Source organism: Cinclus cinclus, chromosome 4, assembly GCF_963662255.1.
Source record: "Cinclus cinclus chromosome 4, bCinCin1.1, whole genome shotgun sequence".
In the NCBI taxonomy this organism is placed as follows: Eukaryota; Metazoa; Chordata; class Aves; order Passeriformes; family Cinclidae; genus Cinclus; species Cinclus cinclus.
Genome location: NC_085049.1, coordinates 40,806,102 through 40,833,497, shown reverse-complemented (window position 1 = coordinate 40,833,497; position 27,396 = coordinate 40,806,102). Strand labels below are relative to the sequence as shown.

General features: G+C 41.7%; 1 protein-coding gene across 1 annotated transcript; it reads left to right on the top strand.

Annotated features, from left to right (window-relative positions):
* Positions 1 to 27,396, top strand: SLC38A1 (solute carrier family 38 member 1). Its single transcript, XM_062491157.1, has 15 exons — positions 1 to 119; positions 7,706 to 7,781; positions 8,342 to 8,457; positions 13,402 to 13,475; positions 15,106 to 15,198; positions 15,520 to 15,601; positions 16,713 to 16,795; positions 17,701 to 17,759; positions 18,476 to 18,595; positions 20,783 to 20,862; positions 22,000 to 22,100; positions 25,241 to 25,359; positions 25,913 to 26,054; positions 26,164 to 26,261; positions 27,295 to 27,396. The coding sequence occupies exons 1-15, from the start codon at positions 1 to 3 to the stop codon at positions 27,394 to 27,396; spliced, it is 1,464 nt and encodes a 487-aa protein (XP_062347141.1).

The following is a 27,396-nucleotide window of genomic DNA, read 5'->3' as shown; positions in this document are numbered from 1 at the left end:
ATGCATTTCAAAGCTGGATTAGAACTGACTGAATTGCAGAATATGACTGTCCCTGAAGATGATAACATCAGCAATGATTCAAATGATTTCACAGAGGTGGAAAATGGCCAGATAAATAGGTGAGTACTTTTCCACTGACGTTGCCTCTGCTAAGAAACACGTTGTTTAAAAACAGAATTCTAATTTTCAGTATATGTCTTGAATTATTCATTACCAAGTCATGCTCCATTTGAAGATGTAATTTGAATTTCATACGTAACATCTGTTGGGCATAGGCTGCAATAGCAGATAAAGCAAATAGAGTACCAATTTATTCATAATTTTGAATATTTCAAATTAGTCTAATAAAATTCACAAACATATAATGCAGCAATAAGAGAAAATTTTTAGATGTCTGCTTGCACACAGTGAAGAAGTGATAACAATATGGCATAATTTTGGGGAAGTCTGTTACTTGACTTTTGATCTCTCATATAACAGTTTTAACTTGTCTGGTCACCTCCATGTATCCAAGCTTCTGGGGAGTTACAGCTGGTGTGGTTGGCAGCAAATGTAGTTCCTGTCTGTATTTGCAATTTGGCAAGATAAACTGGGCAGCGGTTTGCTCTCTTGGGGCAGAGGTGGCAAGAAGATGGTAAAAGAATCTTACACCTAACTCAGATCAAGTTTATAAAATGCATCAATATTGGTGAAAATTATTAGTTACAATTATTATCGATACAATTATTAGGCTGTTGGCTTTTCCTATAAGCTTACAGACATTTCTGAAGAGCTGCCTTTTCCACCAGAGAGCAGTTCTCCAGCCCTTCCTGCCAGCCTCCAACAGGTGCTGAGCCGTCCAGTTTACAGCAAAGACCTGCTGACAGACCCTGTTTGTATTTTGTGAGCTGTTTTGATCAAACTTCCTGTTCAAATATTGCAAACCAAGGTGGAGCACAGGGCTAGTCAGTGCCTGCATAGGGATCCAGCCCTGCCGGGAAGCCTGTGCCAGCACATCATTCTGCTCCCTTCTGCGGGGCTGCCTCCACCTATTTTATGATCTTTAAAATGTTTTTCTGTTGCCTTGTCTTCCTGTTGGCAGCATCCTCTCCAGCTACATGAGAATCTCACTGTCTAGTGTTAAAACAAAATTCAGAGCTGTTTTTTTCCCAGGTGAGGTTAGAGTGAGTTTTGGGACTCGCGACTGCGGGGGTGGACAAGGATCTTGGTGACATTTGTGGGAATAAGCACCCAGCGTTGCCCACACCATTCAGTTAGCAAAACAAGCCAGCCATACCGTGGGACAGAGCAGGGCACCCGAGCTGGTGGCGGGGGGGCAGCAGAGTGGCAGCCTGTCCCCGCCACCAGCCCCTAGGGAAGTCCTGGGGCCGTCACCAGCAGGGCGGGTTGTGCTGGGGTTGTGCTGTGACCGCAGCGCAGCTGCGCTGATGAAGATTAGAGCTGGTCAGGAATTTTCTGATGCAACTGCTTTGATGGAAAGTGCCAAAACTAAACACAAACCACTTCTGTTAAAAAAAAAAAAAAGGCTAGAGAAAGGCAAAAATCCCTCCAACTTTGCCAAAACAAAAGAGTTCCAGTATGAACCTGCTTGCTTTCCTGCTGGTTCATGTTCTAAGGAGAGGAGCTTAGGGGCTGACAGTTGTAAATGCACTCCCTGGAGCCTGTTGAGGATTTATATCCTTGAGACAAGGAGTGGCTACACCGGGCTGGCTGTGCCTCCCCAGCACTTTGGCTGATGCCATCAGTAACTGTTATGGGGAAAAACCCTGCTGGCGCTTCATTGTCAGTGAATGTTTATGGAGGGTGGGGAAGGAGCGTGCTGTATGTGCCTGGTCCTCTGTGGTCACAATGTGCTTTGTGGAGTTAGGGCATAGTAAGCATGGCAAGATCTGGGTTGGACCCAGACTGCCTGCAAAAGGAAGAAGAAAAGTGGAGTGAAGAAAGAGGGTCAGAAACTCAGAGGCAGAATTTCTGATTGCTCTTCTGACTTTTAGGGCAGATTAACATATTCCACAATTTTCTGTTCCTGTCTGGAGAGTTTGCTTCCTCTGCAGGAGGAGCTATCATTTGGCTATAGGATATAGCCTACTATGGTTCTCTTAGCCCCATGCCCGGGCACTCATGGGACAGTTATTGTGTCACATGCATTACTATTTTGCCTTGTATATCCCAGTTTGTTCATGTTCCCCTCCATGTCCAAACCAAGAGTTTCAAGGCAGTTCACGCTGACCACAGCTCCCAGCACAGCAGCACATGTGCACCAGTGCAGCCCTGCCAGCATGTCCTGGGGCTGAGCTGTCACTGAGTCACCCACAACCACTGCCCTGGGCAAGCGCCTCCCCGCCATCACGTGTGACGAGCAGGCGGGCATATCCTGCTCTGCACCCGTGCTGAACGCATCCTGAAAGGATGTGTTTAGTCCCTTTCTACAACTATTTTGGCAAACAACTTTTTTCCATGGAGTAAGAGGTTAACAGGCATAGGGAAAAACACACTTTGTGCTGCCTGGCACATGATGTGAGGCCTTGTAAAATGCCCAGGTCCATCAAAATCAGTGGGACTTTTTCAGTTGATTTCACTTGAGCTTTAGATTAGATCTGTAATTTTCAACTAACTTAACCTTTCTGTTGTTTCAACTTGTTTGATTTTGCTCTCTGTATTTAATTTTAATTTTTTTCCTCTCAGGACGTAGCTTTTCGATGTAGAGCAACTTTTTAAGGGTCTTTTGGAGATAGTACACCAGGCACAAGCTGATTCCAAATCTGTCTGTAAAGTCCAAATATTTCTTGATCTTGGGAAAGAATCCTGTATGTTCCTTTCACTTTCCAGCCTTTTCTGGGCCTAATATATAGTTATATGTAGGGAGGGGTGCTGATTTGAAGATGCTGTGCTAAGAGGGGTTTTTCTTTGTATGCAGATATTGAATGAGAATGTCTTCTGAAAATGTCAATTCAGAGATTTGCATGAAACCCAGACATGCATTTTGTGACTTTTAACTATGTCTCCTGGCTATAAAACTTTGTCATCTCTGCACATAATTGTAAATTGGTATTTAGATAACTTGATCCTTAACTATAACTGTGACAATCCTCTCAGGAACCTGATGTCTGAATGCCTGTCCTGGTTTATAGCTGCTAGTAAGTTATCAGAATCCCTTGTTCAGTTAACAAAGTTGTTAGGAGGTGTGCTAAGATCTGGTCCAAGTTTCATAGCTTAAGTCAGATCCAGGTTTCCTCTGCATTTCTTGTTCATGCCTGCCCTGGAAATCTTTGCCACTGCTCAAGTTGGCATGCAGTTTAGGAAGCTGCCTAAGGATAAAGTTCTGCCATCTTGGCAAAACTAGCTTCCCTAACAAATGATTAAGGCATTGTAAAATACCATTTTAATTTTATTATGTTTAAATGCATTTGAGATGGCTAAATGGTTTTTGGCTAACTGCTTAGCCAAAGCAGTTAGCTTAGGGATATCACCTTAATCAAACATTTCTCATTGAAGTCCTTAAATAAATTAAATTTGGAAACCGTAGTTAAACATCATCTTTTTAAACCACTTTATCAATAAGGCTAAGTTTCTACTTTGCACTAAATCAAACCAGGAAAATAATTAGATTAAGATATTCTTTCCAGGCCAGCTGTGAGGCTTCATGCATCACAAGGATGAGCTCATTATATCTTGGCCAGGATATTTCATTAATGTATCTGAAAAGTTTTGTATAGTTTGTTCATATTCAGCTGTGATACCAGGAACAAAAAAGGAAAGCAGAAATATATAAAAACAGGTTATGTCTTTCATAAGTTGGGTAGAGCATTTGAAATGAAGACAACAAACAGTGCAAATGGATTTCATGCTTGTCAGGGAGTCTCAAGGCTTTGATGGCACAGACAGTTCTACAGTGCATTGCCACAGCACCTCTCACAGTGGCCTCTGATCCTTGGGAGGGCTGGGAGAGGCCAGCATAAACAGGCGTTTCACTCAAATTGTGTCATATTCATAAAGGTCAAAAATACAACATTCTGTGACAATGAATGGCTTGTTTTCTAAGCACATCTAATGAGCAGAGCAGATGCATGGCACAGTTTAACTAGAAATTCCAGTATTCCAACATACGTTTCCTTTCATATGCTTTAGGAGAAAAAAACCCACCCAAAATAATAATAATAATAAAATGTTTATAAAAAGCAATATCTTGATAAAATTTGTTTTTGCTGAATTCATTGGATTACCTTTCATGCTACTTCTTTAAAATTTTATTTCATTTAAGATCAGTAATATTTTTTCCATGTATGGAAAACTTGTCTGTCGTATGGTATGGCTGCACCAAGCATTGTCCCAAGGCAGACCTCTCCTCTGGATTTGCAGGTTAACTTGCCTGCAACAGCAAATGTAGCACAGGCAGAACCCACATCCCCCTGTACTGCATCGCTGCTAAGCTGTCTGGGCAAGCTGTCCTGGGGCTGGGAGGCAGGGACTGGGAAGTCCCCCATAAGATATCTGCCCTCAGTGCTAGGTACCTGATGGTTTGGGATCCAGTACCCGCATTCCCGTGTCTGGCTTTGCCCTCCTGTACACATCACACTGCATAAATGGAGAAAAGTGCAGTGTGGCATGGGAAACGCAGGGTGGATGAGGAGCCTAGCTGGGCAGCAAACCCACTGCATTTGTATTCTGGAACTAACTCAGAAGAAAGGACTTTGGATCAATTTATCAAATCAGACTAGTTCTCTCAAAGTCCCATCCAGAAGGAAATAACATGTTTGTTTGCCATGCTATGCAGAAGCTGTTTATTCTGTCAGAAGTATTCTGATAGAGAGTCCTGTGGTCACTTTTATATTCACGTAATGTTACTCAGGTATTGTCTTTATCGTCTATTCATTTTTAACAATCATTTTCATGGAATTTTAATACCAGAAGGCAGTAATAATAGCATCTACAAATTTGTTATTTTTTTTAATTATTAAGGGGGAACTGGCTGCAGGGGGATGAGCAGAACTGGGGGGAGCAGACTAGTGACTTCTATCATAACTCTTGACAAAATCTAAAATGACACATGATCTCCATAAATGACAGAAGAAGGCAAAGTCCACAGATGTTCCCAGCAGCAGTTACAAATCCAAAAGAGACAAAACTTTTCTCTGTGCTCCTGCCTGTACAAATTGCCTGCAGGGTGTTTCGAGAGAGAGCTGGAATGTCTTTTTCAAATCATTCACACTCTGCTGCCTGTGTTCAAGAGATGGGCTTTAAACAGACATGAAAGAGAAAAAGCACATGCTCTGAATCAGGTTGAGATTTTATTCCATGAGGATGAAATACCTACAAGGTGAGCTTTGGAAAGCTAATTTCGAATCAGTCTGTCTTAGAAGTGGTTGCTTTTCACTTCATAAAACGGTGGGGGAGGTTCAGCCACCTATTCCAACTGTGTTAGGACTGGTAAATCTGATATCATGTCTATATTTTGCAGCAAATTAATTGCTGAAGTTAGTATTTAAAATATACAGGACAAGCCTATAGTTCTTTTTTCTTGATATAAAAGAAATCAAAGCAGACCAATGGGCAGGAGTCAAAATTGCAAAAGAAAACGCAGCTAAAATTCTACTTACATTTTGCCATCTATGCCTGCATAAAAACAAAATGCTGAAGACACAAGGCCGGGTGTATCAGCTGTGGAAGCCAAGTCACAGCTGCATTGTAGCTGCATGATTTTGGTATAGTCTTAGAAGCTATGCTGGCATATATATCACTAGTAATTAGAACACAGCTGGGGCAATAGGGAAATTTGCTCTAGTTCTGTCTTTACAAGTTCATGGATTTATTAACAACACGAATACTGCTGGATGTACTGGGATGATGCAAAGTCTTGAGTCACAGTTTGAACTATACATCCCTGGCCAGTAGATGTTTCCTACTGTGGGAGAGGACCAGTAGTGCTGATCTTTGTGTTTGGTGTTGTTTGTCTGTTTCAATTTAAGAAGAGCCAGCTTAATGTAGCTACAGCTAAAATGGGCTCTGACACTTGGTGACAGCCCCTGGTTAGGTATGTGACGTGTACAATGGCTGAGGCATTAGTCAGTGCAGACTAAGAACCATCTGTGGATTAGCAAAGAGGCCAGGGACTTAATTGTGCATAAACCTTCAAAAGATGAAGAGCTGAAAGAATGCTTTATACAAACTAAAATGTTTGCTGAAGAGAAGATCTGTGAGAAAATAACAGCTCATCCAAATCCAAAGTGTTGTAAATCTCAAGGATGCCAACACTGCCACAGGGGGACAGCAAGTTCCTAAATGTGGATACATCAAGGACAAAGAACAAATAAAGGGTAAAGAGAAATAAAAGCTGTTTATTCTGTGTTTCCCTGCACAAAAGTGTTAATTTTGCAGTATGATGCATTCAGCATTGAATTTTGAAAGACACTTACATGAAGACCCAGTAGCCCAGCACAGTGTACCAGTGGAGCAAGTTGCCTGGTTCAAGATTGTCCAGCCAGCACTGGCGTGTGTGTCACATCTTTCTCCTCTTAACTCCAGCCATACTAACCCTGTGTGGCAACTTAAGGTTTTAGTGGCAATGTAGGGTTTTGCAATGCCACCTCACAGTGAGGGGACAGGTGAAATCTTTTAGGGATCCTTGGCAGAATGTTGATGGCAGTAATTCATAGTTACAATTAAAGATTTATTTTTTATCAGGGTGTTATGATTAGCATAGCACAGAATTTATGATCAAAATGGCACAGGATTTAAACAATCAGAATCAAAGCAGTATAATCTGTAAGTAGCATAATACAGAATTTATAGTACAATTTGACTTACAATTTCTAGTCACCTGGATCCTCAGCAGATGGGGTCAGATCTTAATCTATGGTTTGTTTTATCAGTATTCAGTCATAATCTCAACTCAAAAGTCATGTAAAAGATTATAAAATGCTCCCATAATCCTTGGAGGATGCGGAGGACAGGAGGTTTCCTCTGGCCAGTGGCAGCTGCAGTCCCAAGTTCTCCACTTAGGACTTGAAACTGCTTGATTTTATAGTTGGTGCCTAGGATGCTGTTATGCTTTCCTCTTCTCTGGAGGGGTGGTCACCACTGCCTCATGGGCTGTGTGCCTGGGGCCTTCCAGCCTGGCAAGGCAGGAAGTAATTGAGCTGGTGCCCAGGAGTCTTGAGGTCGATAGGGAGGGGAAGAAGAAGAAATCTGTTTGGTTTTTTGTTGTACTTGCTTCACAGGACCTTCAGAGCCTGATAACGAGGGAAAGTGCAACCCCCTCAGCTACAGAGAATGGCTGCTTGGCTTGTACAGTGGTGTTAGTTATGCTCACCCTACATACAGGGGCTGGGAGCAGGGGCATCACATATGCCTCTGCAGCGCCCTGGAGAAGTATCTCCTCTTAGCTTCTGTGCAAACAAATTATTTTTCCATCCACAAAATTTATTCTGCTTCATTCCTAAATAGCCTAAAAGACCATTTTGTATATACATATATTTTGTATATATGTGCATTTATTCTGATCTTGTGCTGATGTTACCTTTGTTGATGCCCAGTGTACGCTTCCTCAGTGAGGCGTAATCTGGCTCATTGAACAGTTATGAGTTTGACCACTTTTCACATACAGTTTTTATACATTGTGTATTTTTTAGTCACATGCAGCTTGTGGAATGAATGTGTTCATATTTTCTAAGAACTTGCTGGAAATAAATCCTCTGACTTCTTTCAGCAAGTTTATTTCGGATCGAGAAAGCAGAAGAAGTCTCACAAACAGCCACCTTGAGAAGAAGAAATGTGATGAATATGTAAGTCTCTCTCACTGTTCTGTTCCCTGTCAAGATGAACTGCATGTTGTGTATATGAAAGGCCTTTTTAGACATTGTCTTCAAAAGTGCTGGGCACACACAGCTACAACTGAATTCAGTTTCCAGCAGGAACTGCCTGGGATCAGCGCTTAAATGAAACCCCAAAACAAAACCCCCAAGAATATTGGGAGGCAAGGGAATCCCTCTGGCATATGTTGGGCAGGAAGTTGTGGTGGTTTATTTTGGCTTTACCATATATAAATTACACATCCAGGATGTTTCTCAGGTGTAGTGGAAGATGGGGTTTCAAACTGAAAGTGCAATATGAGCTGTGTGTTGGCTGTACCATTTCGGTCAGTTTACAAAATCTATCGGGCAGCGTAGCTGTGACAGAGTTCAGCGACGCTTTCTCTTCTTTCAAACACTTTTTATTAAGTCGTTTCCATAGCAGTAGTTATTTATGTCTGATACAACACAAAACTTCTGCTTCTGTTTGAAGCAGAGGTGCATTTCCCTGCTCTGTTCCAAGCTGTTGCTGACACGTCTGTCTATTTCTCCAGATCCCAGGAACTACTTCACTGGGAATGTCCGTCTTCAACCTTAGCAATGCCATTATGGGCAGTGGGATTTTGGGTCTTGCTTTTGCTTTGGCCAACACAGGAATTCTCCTTTTTCTGTAAGTATTCATGTGGTGAGTAGCTGATCTCCATGGAATGTCACTGTGTTTAAAGAATGCATACACTGCCAGCAAGTGGAGGGATATGTAGTCCATGTATAATCAAGTACAGCGTTCAAGCCTGAAAATATTAGCTACAAGTTTCAGACATCTTTTTCAGTCAGTTTTTTTTTTTTTTTTGTGGAAAAAGCCACTACTTGTAGTGCTAGAGAAAATTAAGTCCATGTTATTTGCCACAGATGTAGACAGGGAGTTTTCCTGTGCTCTGCAACTACATAGACATCAGAAATATTCAGTAGTAATAGTTACAGTGGGTTAGTACCTAGTTTTCACTTGTGTCACAGGATCTCCAGAGCTTTCTTCAAAGCATGCTGTAATAAACACTCTTTTTAAAACAAGAATATTTATATTCCTTTATATGTTACATATAATGTTTTCATCTCACTCCTACAGTTTCTTCAGTGAGAGTCCTTGAAAGCGAACATAAACACAGCCAAGATTTTAGTGTAGAAAAGAATTGAGGTAGACTACCTAACTCTAGGGAAAAAAAAAAGAGGCTTTTTATAAAGGAGAATTTAAAATTTAGAAATGAAACAGTGCCATTGAATGACTAAGTGTTATTCTGGATCTCAGTATGAGATGTTTCATTTTGAAAAGTGATCGTTAAGAAATCAGTTGGGAATTGTGTGCAGATTTCAATGATAAATGTTCATTGAGGGAAGAAATACAATAATTTACAATATTTGAGAACTATTCAACATAGTTGTTGAGTTTACAGATTGCTTTAAAGACATGTCATCTCTCGAATGTCAAATCTAAAATATAGAACTTTTGTCATTTCTTGGAATTTTGGGAAATACACAATTTGAACCCTGTATAAAGCAGAGTAGATGGCCAAAGTGGTACATATAGCCATCTGCTCTGGAGTTTTGTGCCAGGATAGCTAGATTCATGCTGCTAGCTTACAGTTTGCTGTGGTTGGTAAAATCTAGGAGCAATCAAAGGAGTTAGTGCATTTACTTTAAGAGAGTAAAACATCTCATTGTTGTGTTGTCACTAAGCTAGGCTGGGCTGTAATTTACATCTTTTGTTATCAGAGTGACAAGGTATTTTATTTTTGCTGCTTTTTTTTACCTAGTACTTTAACCTGTATGTAATATTCCACCCATGCTCCATCTCTGAGAGTACAAATTGATGGTTGCAATAACTGCTGTTGATGCCTTAGGCCTGTTTTTAGGTAGTCCTGAAAAGGCATCACTGTAAGGAGAGAAAAAGAAGTTACCTCTTCTATGATAATAGGCTCTCAGCAAAGGAGCATCCTCAATTTCTCCTTACTGCTTTAGGTTTTTATAATCCCATCTTCTCATTCTTTCAGCAATTTTTATGAGAGTTAAGTGGCATATGTTTGTTCCAAAGGATGTAAAAATGCAGTTTCTTTTAGGTGATGTAGATCAGACAGGTGATGTGAACACCAGAGGAACTTCTAGCAAGGTGTGTTGGTGGCTGAGTTCAACCTGAGTAGCGAGTGTGTAGATCTGTACCAATGCATTGTACAAAAACCTGCTAAACATGAATGTGGATGTCTCATTCTGTAAATTACAGCATTGCTCTCTATAAAATTAACTGCATATTTAAAAGTGGATAATAGTTTTTGTTAGCTTCATGATACCTTTAGATCTGTTGGCGTTGAGATAAAGCAGCCAGATGAATTCAAAGGAAGTAGGTTAGGAGGACCTAACTGAGCAGGGTAGTAGAGCTTCCCTCTTGGAAGCTTGGAGATGCAGGATCCTAATGTGGTGTCTGTAGTTAGTCTTGAAAGTTGAACTGCTTTAAATGTTCTGCTCTCATGCCATAATCTCAGCATTAAACCTCAACCCTTAGTGATAGATTTTTTTCTTACACTGTAATTCTGTTAATTTTCCCCATAAATGTATAGTTCTGCAGTCATGGTCACAGGTAGATAATCTCTGTGTTGCAGGTGATTCGAGTCCTGACAATACTTTCACTACTTTTTGCACATGAGAAAGATCTTAAATGCACTGCTTTTGAGTAGCACAGTTCTGGAAATGTTCTAGGTTTCTTTATCCAGTATTGACATGCACCATCCCTGAAAATTCTGCAGATGCAGAAAAATTAAGGGAGCGTTTTCAGCACTAACAAAGCAGACTCAGCCTGATTTCCAATCTCACAACTTTTGGGCTCCTGCATTGTGAAGTGTGCACTGCCATGAACCTCTGAATCAATTCAGATCAAATATCCTAAGTGTAAGATGTGCAAAATAAACATGAGATTGACACATCTTGCTTGCTTGACAGTGCCATAAAAAAGCATTATACATTCTACGCAAAATTACTGAGGGTAGGAACTCAGAGGAACTTATTATAGTTATTGATACCAGTCAATATTGATATCAATCAATCAGTAACCCACTGTTATTCATAACTACAGCCCAGACCAAAAGAAAGCATCATTTCCAGTATGCAGAAGGAGAGCAAACCTTGCTTTAGAAAGATATCACATTAAGTTTGGGAAGTTAGAGATTAACTGGACTGCCTGGGGATGGCACGAGCAGTTGTTGCAGGTTTCATCCTGGAGAGCCAAGACCAAAGTGATGGATCATGTTGCAGAGAAATGTGGGCTGGCCAAGCACAAGGTGTTTTCTATCTGCATTTAACCCAGCACTGCACATGATCTGAAAAAACCTTGTTGAGACAGAAGGGCTTGTTAGATGGGGAATAGTATGAGACCACAGGTGAAGTTTCCCACTGCAGCCCTGTCTGCTGGGTGTGTCTGGAAGGGGTCAGGAAGCAGCAGTGTAACTCCTGCAGTGTTTTAGGGCAGGCTGGTAGACCAGCCCGCAGGAAGGCTATACGAGAGCAAACCCTGTGCTCTTCTATCCTCTCGACCTTTTGAGGGTTCAGAACTACTCAGTGAAATAATTCTTGTGACTGCATAAGCCTCACAGATCTGGCCCCAAAGCCTGGGACTTCACAGAGGGGAGGGACAGCACAGGTTTCAGTTTACCTGGTGAATGTGGCATCTGGGAGAAGACAGCAGTGGCATCACAGAAGCACTTTGTTCTTCCCAACATTGTATCAGTCCCCTGGCCTAAACTGTTTATTCTTTTGGGGGAAGGTAACTTTTGCATCTGCTGTTGGCTTCTGTAGCTACCAGCACTTCTTTGAAAGCAGACAAAATAAGAAGTAGAGGAGTGCTTTTGGGAGAGTAGCCCAAGCTCCCCTGCTTCTGTTTTGAATTTGTGCAGAGCAAGTGGCATGGATGTTTTCATTCCTTTCCAAAGGGTGATTCTGGCACGAATATTCCTGTCCATACCACAGTCCTAAGACAAACAAGTTTTTCATACAGTGCTAATGAAAATGCCAAGTGTCTGTAGGAACCCTCTGGGGAGCTAAGGACAGGAGATCAGATAAATACCTGGCTGCTTGGGAGTGTTATTTTTACCAGTGCAAAGGCTCCATGAGCTCAGTGCCTGAAAAACAGAAGCTTTTAATATTAAGACAGTCTGGATGCTGGCGTGCAAAGTTGTAGCCATTTGGGGCTGGGAGTGAGTCAGCCCCAGCAGCTGAGCACTGGGGCTGAGCACTGTGTCTGTAGGCAGACGGGGAGGAACGGCTCGGCAGGGAACACAGGCAGCAGCACGGCTTAGCAAATCCATAAAAGATGGACCAGAGTGACCTCAGCCAGTACAGTTTTCCTTCCCTTCTCCACCATCTCAAGGAGAAACACCCTTAGGGCTGTACAAAGAGTGTGTTGTTATTGTCAACCATCATTCTTTGCTGGCAAAAGGACAGTTCCTCCTATTACCTCTTTATGTTTCTCCCTGCTCCTCTGGTCCCAAGAAACTAGTCGGTCATTATTTGGCACTAAAGTATTTCCAGTCTAATAAAAAAGTGGGGGGAAGGAGGCTTCTCATTCTGTTCTTTCTATGTATTCCTATGAAAAAGATGTGTCACTGCCTATCTATGGCAGCAGTTTGTTTTCTCTTGAATTTTAGCCTTGTTTTTCTTGGTGTCCGGAGGGTAGTTGTCATAATAAAGGGAGGAATTGCCAACAGATTGTCTGAATGCTCTTTGCACACATCATGAAAACATCATCAGGTCTTTGTGTGTCAGAGTGTTGGAGAGGAAGGCACACATGGTGCTTGAATTAAAGACATTGAGCAATGAGAAAATGTGCTTTTATGCACTTGGCCCCCAGCACTGACTAATTATCATTTGTGCCTCCAAGTTTGCTACACAAACAGTTTGGTCATTACTTCCTGCGATTCTTCTGTGTGAAGTTAAATTATGGATCGTGTCAGACCAGCACTGACATCAGTGAGGGAACATGAATCCCTACCTGGACAAAATACAAACCTTTGGTTACAGCCTTTATTCCCAAGAGAAGCCAATCAAGCCTTAATTCCCCACATCTTCCTCCTCCTTGGCACTGTGACACACATAAAAAGCTATTTGGGCACCCCTTTGATAGCATATGAAACATGTCCTGTGAAGAGATGCTTTCATTTGGTATGGAAGTCCTTAAATACAGGACTCTCCTTTTTTTGGCTCTGCTTCCAGAAAAAAAATAGCTGTAAAATGGAATTTGAGTGACATATCTGGCTTGTAGTTGCTCTGATAAATCTTCATTCCTGTCTGATATAATGTTATTCTTGTTTTTTTCAATATGGAGAGGTGTGACTCACTAAGAGGCTGTGCTCTGCAGCTCTGCTAAGTTTTATTTGGTTGTATCCCTCTACTTGCAGAATTTCCTACCGCCATTGTGGAACTTCAAGCAGGATGTGAATCACGTGTGTTTTAGGGCTTTTTGCATTGTCAGAAGAATAAAACATTATCTCATAATCAATAGGAACATGACCTGACATGAAATACTGCAATGTCAGACCTCATCTCATATGGTAACTTTATCTTCCATTCTTTTTAGGCTGCTTTTGGTTTCAGTCACGCTGCTGTCTATTTATTCAATACATCTCCTGTTGGTGTGTTCAAAGGAAACAGGTAATTTAAGATGTTATACCATTCAGTAGAATGTAAAAATTAAGAGGTGACAAGTGTTTAAATGAGGCCAGGTGCTTTGTGTAAGATGTGTAAAATGGAGTTTCTATCACTTTGCTGATGTGATAGGAAGGCCTGACACACTTTGGGTCAGAAGCCTAAAATTAACAAGAATTTGAAGAATTTATGGCATGGCAATGGAGAACAGCATCACTGTAAAGAGAAAAACTTATGACAAAGAATGAATTCTGCTGCCCAGAAATGTTATCTTTAATGAGCTAGAAGGAACAGCTCATATAGTTTCTTTGCATTACAAATCAAATTGGAAATGAAATATAATGAATCTTTGCCTATAGTGAAGCTTACCTGGAAATAGTTTGTCCTCAGTGGTTAGTGTGAAACTCCTGATAATCTTTGTGGTGAGTTTTCTTAGAATAAAATAGAGGTTCCTTCACAGAGAGAAGAATAACTGTAACACAGATATACTATCTAAATATAGAAATTAGAAGTTGCCTGCATTATTATGTCAAATGACAATGTGTTCTGAAGTCCAAGAGCCACTTTCCTTGTTAACAATGTCTAAAGCCATATTTTAAAAAATAATCTGTGCACAAGAATGCTGTAATATTTAAATATGCAATTTGGATACACATGACTACTGTTACAGCACAAATGATGTCAGCAACTGCCTATTTAAACTAGGTACAGGTTCCTCAATGCCGATACATTTGTGCCTCATTACTTCCCAAAATCTAAGTCCTGTTTTCTATGTTGCTGGTACATTTAAACTCAAACTTACTTTTTACATGAACTTCAAAGCAGAAATGTCAGCAGTAAAGTGATATAGAGAAAACCAGATAATGAGATACATTTTAAAAATCATCTGCCCAGCATAACATCTGAAATGTTTTTCTTTCTGTTCCTGTGTATCTCACCATCTTCACAATGCCCAGTCTTTTTATCAGCCTACATCACAGCCGAGTAAAAAAAGCCATTTACTATAAATACACACCAATTAATGGAGGAATTTCACAAGCTTGACAGATATTTGAAAATAAATTTTAGTTATATTTTACACCTTTGCCTGCTTTACCAAAAACATACAACACTGAGAATTCACAAGTTAAGGCTTTGTCATTAGAAGCCATAAATGATCCTCTAAACCAGTGGCTGTCCTCATTTGATCATTCAGTCAAGGCAAGCAGAACTGCAGATTGGCAGTAGTGTGTGTCCAGGCTGCCAGGGTTGACTTGTGGGTCCTCCTATGCCGGGCTTTTTCTAGAGAGGAGCTTTCCTACATTACTCTCATTGCAGGTGCAAAACTTAATATGGTGGGATGAGGATAAACTTTACATGTCACTTGGGCTATAGACAGACTCATTAAATGGGTGTAATACTCTCATTAAGAGCTTCCATTTCAGAAGTGACTGGTAGTCAACAATAACATTTATAGAAGTCAAGAAAACATTCCTATATAATTTTCAGCCCTAGAAATTACAAGAGAGTTCCCTATTTACTTGCAAAGGGCAGGTTTGGCTGCATAGATTGGTGCTTGGCTGGAAAGGAATCATAAGTGCTTCGACTCAACAGCTTTCAGTAGGGTGTTTGTTACCTTTCTCTTCCTCTCATGCAGGCTGCATGGTGTATGAAAAGCTTGGTGAGCAGGTCTTTGGTACCCCAGGAAAAATGATTGTCTTTGGATCTACATCTCTTCAGAATGTTGGAGGTAAAGGAAATAAGGAGTATTGAAAAACAAAGCCCAGGAATTTCACAATAATTTTACAGCTACAAACAAATCAGGTTCCTTCTCTCCATGACATCCAGGGATCTTCATGTTCCTCAGCATTGTTGTGGTTATCATTTTGCATGCAGCTCTTTAAACTTACTGCATTGCTGAGTGATAAGTAATTTACAGTCAGTCATAGTTTAGGGGGTCTTCTATCATCAGACACTGATGTGGGAAAAGGTTAAGGATGCTTCTTGGTACTTATTCCACAAATTGTTTTACCCATTTTCTAAAATTATCTTCTTCTTCTTCTTCTTCCAGCAATGTTGAGCTATCTCTTCATAGTCAAAAATGAGCTACCTTCTGCCATAAAGTTTCTAATGGGAAAAGAAGAAACTTTTTTGTAAGTTGAATTAGTTCTGGTACTTAGACTGTAGAATTTAACATCGTATAGTAAAGTTTGAGCATATGTTTACAAAAGCTATGCAGTATTGATACCCTTTAGGTTTATCAAAGTAGATTTTCACAGGAATGTCTCAGGGGGTTAATAAAAGACAAGACAAATTTGGGAAGGAGAAGATGGATAGGAAATGAAGGCTTTAGTTGCCCTATTTGCACACCAGCTTTTCATGAAGAAATATATACTCTTATCATAGAATCTGGTATTTTACAGTGTTAGGCAGCACTTGAAATATATGAAACAATGCAAGTTAAAGATACTATGTGTTTCCCTGGATTTTCAGCCTCTTACATGAGTTTGCCCCTGAAACAATGTTCACAGAGTGAAATTCTTTGATACTAGCATATGACAACTGCAGAATACAATACTAAAAGTTTTGCCCTTTATCACTCTTTGGCATTTACCAGCTACTTTAGCAGAGGGGTGTCATTTTTTTATAGTAGTAAATACCCCTTGCACTGGATCATATGGTGCGCTCTAGTGTAGGAGAAGACGGTAGAGATTCCATTCTTCAGGCTTTCCTACTATACTGGACCAAGCAATGGAAATAGGTCATACAGATCACCACTAACACTGCCCCTTCTCCTCTTTCTTTCTTTCTTTACAGTAGGATGCACAGCACTTGGGTAGAGGAGATGCAGACTTGGGCTAGCTGGTATATGCCAGCCTCCTGGAGCCTGGTTTGCTGCTCCAGTCACATGCCTGGGTGGTTTGGTCCCCAGCCCCACTGTGTGCTCTGGCCCTCTGCACAATCTTTTGTCATCCTGGCAGGGTGGCTTGTGTCAGGTTACAGAGATGGTGGTTCTGCCTCCATGGTAGGCTAATGGTAGTGACTGTGGAAATCTGCCCTACCTGAGCCAGAGCAGTGCCACAGATACTTGATGAGTCTACAAAGCCAAGATGTGGTCCCTTCTCTCCTTTTGGAGGAGCTTGTAGGGTAAGAAGACCAAAGATAGTTCCCTAAGTATAGCAGTGAAAGAGGGTGACTGAGTAAGGAAAACCAGAAAATGTTTGAGATGTGTTCATGCTATGTATTTTTTAATGTTTTATACAGGGAATGGTACGTGGATGGGCGGATTCTTGTTGTCGCAGTGACATTCTGTATAATCCTCCCTTTATGTCTCCTGAAGAACTTAGGTAAGATGAAAATGCCATCATGAGTACCAAAAAAGGAACCCAGACATCATGCCACTCATGGCTAAACTGACAATTCAACTATAATAAGGAAAGTATGCTCTCATTGTTATCTAAGGAGCCTCCCTGATCCAGAAATAATCTGTGTCCTGAGCATTTTGAAACAAGTAGGCCTAAATTATCACAGTGATTGAGCTCAGTATAAACCAGCTTTATCCATACAATTGTGGAAATCGATTTTAAAAATTATAGTTAAGAGGGTCTTCATTTCGTAAGATAATTTAGTTTTATGTGTGATCCATAAAAACAAATGGTGAGATTGCAAAAAATGTTACTTTTCTATCAGCATCAACATTTTTACTCATGAGGTTTATTGGAAGTATTGGACTTTGAACTAAGAAATGTACAAAGAATTGCATTTTCAGATGTGTTTGAATCCATACCTACTGAGATGCCAGGTACATGGTGGATTTTTTTAAAACCATGCTGGTGACAACATTTGGCACCAAAGTCCATTTGGGATCTTCCTTTTGTGACAAAAACCCAAATTCAGCTGACATGACTCACGGAGCCTCGGTCACATTCAAATTGTAATTGCACAGTTTCAGGTTTTTTTCAATTATCATAGCCTCTTTTAAAAGTAAAGTTATTTAAACTGTGGTAAAGGTGACCCTGAGAAAGTCACAGCAGTTCAGAGCAAGGCTTAGGCTTGCCCAAAAGCTAGAAGACTTGAAAGACTCTGGGAGATTCCCACACCAGCAGGATATGCTTTTGTCTTGCCCAGACATATTAATACATATTAAATGTTTAATACACTTGAACTTCTCATGAAGAAGCAAAAAGCAGTAAAAACCAAGATAAGACTAATAAAATTATTCTGTATGAGACTTCCTCTTAATTTCTTTCAGGATACCTTGGCTATACCAGTGGATTTTCATTAAGCTGCATGGTATTTTTCCTGGTAGTGGTAAGTTCAGCTCACTTTCTTTGTTGGATGAGTCATTTAAAATCATAGAATTGTTAAGGCTGGAATAGACCTTTAAGACCATCAAGTCCAACTACCAGCCCAGCACCTTGTTCACCATTAAACTACATCCTCAAGTTAAACATCCACTTGTGTGTTTTTTGAGCACTTCTAGGGATAGTGACTCCACCAATTCCCTGGGCAGTCTTTCCAATGCTTTACAAACATTTCTATGAAAAAAATTTCCTCATGTCCAATTTGAAGGCCCCCTGGTGCAACTTAAAGTCATTTCCTCTAGTCCTGTCACTTGTTACCTGGAAGAAGAGGCTGAGCTCCATCTGGCTACAGTCTCCTATCAGGAAGTTATAGAGAGTGATAAGGTCCCTGCTCAGCCTCTTTTTCTCCAGGCTAAGCATCTCCAGCTTCCTCAGCAGCTCCTCTTATGACTCACTCTAGGCCCTCTACCAGCTCTGTTGCCCTTCTCTGGATATGCTCCAGCACCTCAATGTCCTTCTTGTAGTCAGGGGCCCAGAACTGGACACAGCACTTGAGGTGTGGCCTCATCAGTGCTGAGTACAGAGAAATGATCACTTCCCTAGTCCTGCTGCCCACTCTCTTGCTGATACTGACCAGGATGCCCACAATTACACTGATATTTTAATTTTATTTTGTTTTTTATTATTATTTTAGCAATTAGCTATCTTCTGCTCTTATTCTAGGTTATTTACAAGAAGTTTCAGATTCCCTGTGATGGACAAGGGCTAAATGCAACATTATCTATCCTATCAAATAGCTCAGAACATACGTGTAAGCCAAAGTATGTTATCTTTAATTCCAAGGTATGTTTCTTTTTATAATACTTATTTTTAATTCACATAATATATGCACCTACACCCAGTGTTCTTATTCTGATCAGCACCACAAAGGGCCTGATTGTCCATGGTTCCATGTGTGATCCAGTGGTAAATGCACAACGGGTCTCCTTGCCCAGTCTTACAGAGGTGCCGTGGTGAATGTGCCTCCTTGCAGTCTTGTCCTGCCCTGGTAGTAGATATGTTAAGGCTGTGAGCCCAGTCTACCACTGGACAATAACTGCTTTCTTTGGGGGATTTTTCCTTTCCACTGCTGCTTACGATCCGTGCTGCAACTCTCTCTTTGGGCTGTTGCTCAGTAGAAGCTGAGAAGGCCACACCTGCATCCAAAGCCCATAATCTCTGTCCTTCTGTACACAAACCACTTCTTTGTAACAGGGCACATGTTTCTGTAGCCATGCAGTGAACTGGATTGTGAAAAGAATATGGTTGAAAGATAATCCAGCAAAAATTTGGTTGCCTTTCAGATGGATTCTTCCCTCCATCACAACACAGCTGCAGAAAAAGTTGGTCTAAGAGAATGTAAGAGGGCAGTTGTCTGTTACTGTGGGAGCAGGAGGATGGCTCCTGTCAGCTGTGCTGGGATGCAGTGCTCCCAGTGAAACAGCACCTTATCCACCAGGGCGTCATCCTTAGGGCCTTAATCACATTCAGAGGGAATGAACATTTATAGCAGAGGTGTGCAAAAATTGTATTTTTTTAAAATTTAACCTGCAAGCTTCAGTTGAAGAAACCAAACTAAGAACTTCTCTTTGGTTGGGGGTACCCATCACCCCAGACCATGATGGACCAAGAATTAGTTAACTTGTGCCATGGCCGCTTAGGTGTAGGTATATTTCAGAAAGCATCGAAGGCCAGTCTTCTGCAGTGAGTGTCAGCATTTGTCTCAGAGCCAATGGAGGCACCTCAGAAGGATTGGTCCATCTGAATTAGGCACACTGAAGCTGAACTCCAGAGGTTTTCCCTCAGGGCCAACAATTTGCCAGTCATTTTAGCATCTTCAGTTTGTGAGAGGAGAGACAGGACAGTTTAACAGAACAGAAGGATATCCGAAGTTGGCAGAGGTCCGGAGGTCACCTAGTTGAACCCCTGTGTTGAGGCAGGGCCACCCAGCACTGTGTCCAGGCAACTTCTGAATATCCCTACAGATGGAGCCACCACAGCAGCACTGTGCTCTGAGTGAGGGAAAGGTGGCAAAGGCCTGGGCAAGGAAGGACCTCTGGAGAGCAACCAGGGCATTTACTGAATCTGTCAGGCCTGGGGTGCACCCTAGGATGTCTTGTGTGGGAAGGGGATGCCTGTGACCAGCACAAGCAGATCTCAGAGGGCAGGACAGAGCTGCATGTAGAATGGACTTATGTTGTCCTTAGAGGAGGACCTATAATTGCCTGCGACCTCTGCTCATCCCTGTTCCCTCAGGATAATGGAAGTGCCTGAGCACCAATGCCATTTTTGAAGTTTGGCTGAGGACTGAAACTCGCTTGAGTTTCAGAAGGGAGAAGTGGCTGAGGTCCCACTTGGAGGCCTCCTGCATTTTCTGGTTACATAATGGTCTTTCTCTTTCCCCAAAAAAAAGCATGCTTCCTCCACAGCCCTCCTAGTCCTTTTGTTGGCCTGGGAAATTAAGGGATTCAGTCTGGTACTTTGAAATATCCATTTATTTGTAAATTCTGCATTCCTGTTCTCTTTTCTTACAGTCTGGATACGGGCTTCCTCTTCAGGACTTCAGCCTTAGCACCATGGGTGCGCACCCCTCTCCATGCCAAGGCAGGGTAGCGTAGCGGTGACACACCATACGTCCCTTTTACGCGTGACACTGTGCTAGCAATGCTGGCAGTAGCTGGGCAGGCAAACCCATCCCAATGGGCAAAGCCAGCAGCAGTGTGGCATGCAGCTCTGTGCTCCGTGAGCGCAGTCAGTGCTGCACTCACACCACCAACGCAGACTTTGTCTCCTGCTGAAAGCACGCTGTTTTCCACATTTCATTAAACACATGCTAATTGACAGGTCTTCTGCCTTCTCAGAAAGGCTCTCAATGTTCAGTTGAAGAGTCCAGTGAGTTGGGAGCCGAGGTAGTTGAACATGGAACATTTCTTCACACCACTGGGGAAATTGCTTCCTCTTAACTTATTTTCTGAAATTCTCTCTGAACAGACCGTGTATGCTTTGCCTACCATTGCTTTTGCGTTTGTGTGCCACCCGTCAGTCCTCCCGATTTACAGTGAACTTAAAGAGTAAGCCTTTCTTTTTATTTTTTTATAGTGTGTTGTTTTGAACCGTTTTACATGGAAAATGTTAGCACAGAGGTGCTCTGAATCATTCGTGCCACTCAGAGGTGTGCTTTAGTAACACTCAACAAGTGTCAGCTAGGAAATCAGGCTTCCCAGGCGTGCTGTGCCCCTGGGGCAGGGGCCAGGGAGGTGGAGAATAATGCAATACTTGGGAGTTTTCCCTGGAAGTACACAGCAGCCTGGGGAGAGCCAAGTTCTGGAGGTTGATATTTTGTTAGGAGAGGCATGTGTTCTGCTAACAGCATTTGTTCCACAGCATTAGTGCAACTAAAAATCTGCTGCAGTACCAGGAAAATTAAAGTGCTTTCAGCCTTACTGATATTAAAAGACCTTTGTTGGTACTGCTGTCACTGACACCCCCAGCTGGTATGGGCTGTGTGGGCCCTGCTGTGACACTGCTGACAGCCCTGGGCAGCTACAGTGGGGTCCTGGGCCATGGGGAAGCCCCAGGGGAGAGGTCAGGGTCAGTCAGACCCATGAATGCCCTCAGCCCTCAGACACTTTCTGGGTGCTTTAAATTTCAAGTGACTTGAGCAGGTTTCCATGTACCTATTAGGGCATCCTTGTGTGGGTTTAAAAGTCCAAGTTTAAGTACTAGAGTGTGAATATTTCAGAATAAATATATAAAGATTGAATGTTTACACAACCTATTTTACAGGTCAGCATAAATCCAGTATTTTCTATCCATGGGGACACAAATATTTCTCTCCAGTTATTCTTGGGGTTTTTTTCTCTCTAAGTAATTTTATGCCTCCTTCATTTTGACCATTTAATTTAATTACCAAAGTGTTTCAAGGTCATCCTCTCTCCACACGGTTTCATTGTGTAAGCAGGTACAGACATGGAGCAGACCCACAGGTCACAGCCACTATTTTTTCACTTAAGCCCCAATTAGGGTCCTTTTCCCCAATCCTTTTCTTCCTTGTGCAGCTGTCAGTGAGTTTCTGTTTTAAATGAAAATGCCTTTATAAGTCTCCCCAGAATTACTATGCTTATGCAAACACCTAATACATTTTGAAACAGCTGTGGAAAAATCCAGCCCAACCATTCTTATGTGTTCTTTTCTTGTTCTTTCTCCAGCCGTTCACAGAAAAAAATGCAGTTGGTTTCAAATATCTCATTTTTTGCCATGTTTCTGATGTACTTTATGACTGCCATATTTGGCTATTTGACTTTCTACGGTAAGTATACGGTTCTTTACTGATCAGAGTAGAAAGAGGATACATGTAAAATCAATAGTGTATCCCAGCTGGGAAGTCCCATCACTTATATTAAAATACTCTTCCAAATAATTTTCCTTAAAGTTCTCATATTGAAGGTATAAATCCTTTCCTCCTTTTCCCCTCTGGATGAAAAGCACAAATAAAAGTATTATTTGCAAAAGGCATTTTCAAAATATGAGGGAGAGATTTGTTTTACATAATTGGGGATTAGTTCGGCCCCACTAAGATTTTGTTCTGAGGTCCTCACCTGAATGATGTGTGCATTGGTAATGGCTGAAGTATGCATATTTGCAAAAATTGAGACAGATTTGAGAGCAGGTCCTAGGAAATGAGTAACAAATCAGCCATCACAGCTTTTTCACTTTCTTAGTAACACTTTCATCATAGAGACAACAGACCAAATGTTTTCCCTGTGTCCCTAGAGCTGACCTCTTTAGGTCTTGGTTAAACAAACTGGTAGTGAAGGTGGGGAAGCTTTGAGCATTGTCCCAACTCAGTCACCAAAGGATCATTATCTCAGTGTGTGAGACTCCTACCCTGTCTTTTTCTATGCATATCAATTCAGTTGACAAACAAATTATGTTGTATCGCTAAGGGATACAATATGTATGCCCTGAAGGCACAATTGTTAAGTAAAGTAGGATAAAATATGAATGTTGCCTTGGAACTCCCAGGAATGTTGTCCATGAAACTCTCATGTTCCAGTATCACGAGAATAATGTCTTTTTCCATGGACTGTTAAGGGGTTACAAGACAGGTGACAAAGCTGATGTTTGCCTTTTAACTCAGAGTCACCCATCAAGTCTTCATCAGCCTATTCCAAGTGGCATTTTTGTTACAACCTACTCATTCATTATACTGTCCCTTGTGAGCCACCAATTGCAAGGGAAAAAAATAAGTAAATATGAAATGTAGCATTTTTTTCAAAGGTGTACGTATCTCATATTTGCTTTCTCAGACTCTCATTCTGATTATGAGGCCTTGAGTATACATGTGTTGAAGTAACTTGAGGTCATCTGTTCTAATTTTCCCAATAAACCCACAAATAGGCTGCAAGTGACAACAGCATCAGCCGTTCTCATCCAGCTGCTCCCATCTAACACATTTTCGTAGAGATGCATCAAATTAGCAGCCCCAGGGAGCAAGTGGGTGTAAATCAGCATGGACCCCTTCGCTTTGGCAGGGAGGAGATTCTGATGTGATTGCCCCAGGGATCTGAGGAGGCAGATCTGTGGCGCTCCTCTCTGGGAATCTCCCACATCCCTCAAGGACGAGGGTCTGGAGTCCATGGAGGAGGTAGGGGCTGCGTCCTTCTGGCCCTCCTGAGGGGGAATGGCGGAGGAATCCCTGGGGTGTCTTGTGTGCCTCTCCCCACATTAGGCATCCCTGCTCTCCAGCACTCAGAGCCCACAGGTGGAAGCTGTGGAGAGCTCTGCAGGGGCTTCTGCAGTGTCAGTGCAGTGACAGGCTGCAAAAAAGACACTGAGGGAATATAGAATTCCTCCATAAAATTCATTCCTTCTTCCCCTTGACACCAAAATTGTTCATATGTTCACTTACATATGTTCACTTACAGTGTTCTAACCCTCTTCTCTACCCTTACCTGGCTAAGAACAGTATTTTTATTGTGACCATTTCTTCTTTACACCAATAGTACTTGTCTGTTTGCTGTGTTCTCAAAAGTGTTGCAGTGATGACTATATTTACATTGCAGAATTACAGAAAAGAGGTGTTTTTCTTCCCCTAAAAGGTCACAGTGTGGTTGGGCTCTGTGGTGTATCTAGCTGAAAGGAAAACAGACCTTCAACTGTAAGCCTTGCCCTTCACTTCCTACCTGGCTGCAGCCCGTGAGCGGTACAGAAGTTGCAGTCTGTGCTTGCAGGAGCAGAGTAAGCTCTGTGTTGCAGAAGCTGTGCATGTGCCAGGCTTGAAAGCCCCACTCCTGATCTCCAGGGAGGTGGGAGAGCGTCTTCTTTCTCCTGCTGGGGATTCAGGCACTGCCTAGGTGGTGTTGACCTGTGGTCTCTACCCAGAAGGGCACCCTGGGGGGAGTGTAGGCATTTTGGCACAGGACAGATCCCTCTGCCTCCAGGAATACATGAGGTTTTACCAAGTGCCAAAGATGGTAAATTAGACATGGCCACTGGGTTTTCTTTAAGAGCTGTTAGGTTTTACCACCACCTTTCTAAGATAGCAGGCAGAAACAAAACATGGGTGTAAAAAGGGGATGCAAGTGTGTTTGATGGCATGCTTAATAGCCACCCCTTTAGATTATTGCTCTTGGATATTTAAAAATTACATAGCAAACACGTATGTCTCTCAGCAACTTGGTTTTCCTGCTGGTTTGTACACGCAGAGCTTCTCTGCACTATTTATCACTGCTTCAAGGAAACATTTTGGCAGGAGGTTGTATTAAAATATTGCCAGCACCTCCCCGTTAAGCACCCCCTGTGATTTGTCTTGGCTGCTGGGGCTGCTGGCCAGTGTGGAGCTGAGCTGCAGGCTCTGCTGGCAGCCCTCAGAGGAGCTGCTGAAGGATTTGAGTGCAAATGTCATAGCGTCCTGCTGAGAGCTGACCCAAGATAGGTTTTGCTCTCCGTTCAGAACAGGGGCACTGCTTTTTGCTGGAAGTTTATTTGCTGTTTAGACTAATTTAGCTCAAGACCTTGGAGTTTATATTAAGTTCAGCCATTGCAGTGCATGTGTTTATTTTTATATAATTTTAAACTTAAAAAAGTCCACAGAACCAATTAAAAATAGCTGATTTCACTACCTATTTTTGTATATATGTATATATGTAAGCAAGCTTTCATGTATGTCTCACTGTTGTCTTTTCTACAGTGAAAATTACCTTAGACTTAGGCATGTGCTGTCATGAATTAAGATTCATTCCGAAATCAGGCTCCAAAGGATTAATCTGGAATAATGGGATCATTGGGATTTGTTCAAAGCACTGTTTTAACTCAAGGATGTTTCATTCCATATTCTTTTGTTTACAGATAAATCACTTGTTGTTCAAGAAGGCTGTTGTTAAGCAATGATTTTTGTGAAGTAATTGCCTTTTTGCGAGAACACTTACCTTACTGTCTTTCCCATAGAGAATGTGCAGTCAGATCTGCTTCACAAATACCAGAGCAAAGATGACATCCTCATCCTGACCGTGCGCTTGGCTGTAATCATGGCTGTGATACTCACTGTGCCAGTGCTGTTTTTCACTGTAAGTAAAAAGGTCTGCATGGTTTGGAACTTGGTAACAGTTGTACACAGCACATTCCTTCAAACCACAGTCCAGTGGTGGCTGAGACTACAAAAAGAGCTTGAGCTTGGATTAGTCTTTTCTCTTGCCAGACTCCCACTAACTTATGGAGAAGTTATCTATGCAGTAAATAAATAAATCAATCACTTTTGGTCTTAAACCTATTTTAAATTGAATCTAGGGGGGAGAAGGGTCCTCTTTACATCACATCACTTTACTGGAGCAGGCTCAGAGATGAAGTTCCTTTTTAAGTGCAGAAGGATTCAAAAAGGCATGTTAAAAAGAGAGGAATATCCTATTGCGCATGCACATGTACCTACAGTTCTGAAATAATAAACTAAGGAGTATTTCAAAGGACATTACTTCAGGCAACCCAAAATTTCTGACAGGTCTATGCAGCACTTGTTGCATGAAGAACCAGTTAAAATATACATGGGAAGCTTTGAATTGGCTCATAGACTATTCTTGACAGAAAACCTCCTCTCTCTCTTTCTCTCTCTCTCCCCCCCTACAGGTGCGTTCATCATTATTCGAGATGGCCAGAAAAACAAAATTTGACTTATGCCGTCATGTTTTGGTTACTTTTGTTCTTTTGGTTATCATCAACCTGTTAGTCATTTTTATCCCATCCATGAAGGATATTTTTGGAGTTGTAGGTAGAGTATCCTGGTTTTGTACTACTAATAAAAAAACAGTTGCTAATCAGCAACATAATAACTAGCTGTTGCTGACAGTTAACAAAACTCACTCGTTTGAATTTTGCAGGGGTCACTTCTGCCAATATGCTGATTTTCATTCTTCCTTCATCGTTGTATTTAAAAATTACACAACAGGATGGATCAAAGTTAACTCAGAGGATTTGGGTATGCATTCTATTCCCATCAATTCAACACTTACCATCTCATCATTCTCTTTAATGTGCTAGGTGCAAAGCAGACCTAATCTGAACATATGTGTGAGCTCCTTTACATTACATTCCCTCTGTGCTTCAGTGAGCTGGCACTTGTGCTCTCCCTTCTCCTTTGCTTACCCTGGGAGTCCCCTGGTGAAGGGGCCATGCCATGCATCTTGTGTTTTGGGGAGACCCTTCTCTGTGGGATGAGGTACTTCCCTGGCTGGCAAGCAGCAGCAGCCATCAGTAGGCTGCAAGAAGCCCTCCAGCCCACTCCAACAAGCCTTTCAGCACAGCAAGCTCTCTCTGCTTCTGTGTGTTGATCCAGAAAGCATGCAAAGTGCTCCATTTGCAGTATTCCTCTTTAATGGACCTGAGTCAAACTTAGGGTGGTTCCACATGAAGCAGCCAGCTCAGCTGTTATGTTAGCCATTTGGCATGCATGAGCAGATAGGAATGGACCTTGGAAAGATTTCCTGTGAGCCCCAGAGAGTGCTGCAGCTGAAAAAATGCAACACTCCTGTGTATTCCCAGTCTAACAGGTCATGCACTGGAAGCATTGTACCGTCAGACCTCTTCTTTGAGCAGACAGGTAGAAAACATTTTTTCACTTTGGCTGCATCCACAGATCCCATGACAAAAGGGCTGAACTTTGATGAACACGCATACGATGGGAAGAATATACTGATTACTGTGAGGCTTTGGAAAGAGCAGAACTGATCAGTCCTAAAAACAGACTCACTTAATCCTCTTTAGGGATGATCAGTGTTTAAGAAGTGAATTGAAAGGAGAAAAAAAAATTAGTTTTGTGTTCAGCAAGTAATTATTAATGACGCTAATCTGTTTCATTATCTGTGGGTCTTGTCTTTACCAGAAGTGCTATCTCATTTTGGCTGTTAACTTTGTCACATCACCTTGTACATCTCCTTAAGAGAAGTTAATGTACTTGAATTAATTGTCTTTTCTTTTTATTCATTAATCTTCTCTCCTTTTTTTTGTTTCAGGCTTCTCTTTTCTTGGCACTGGGGGTATTGTTTTCCCTAGTGAGCATTCCCTTGGTCATCTATGACTGGGTACAATCCGGAGGCAGTGGTGAAGGCCACTGA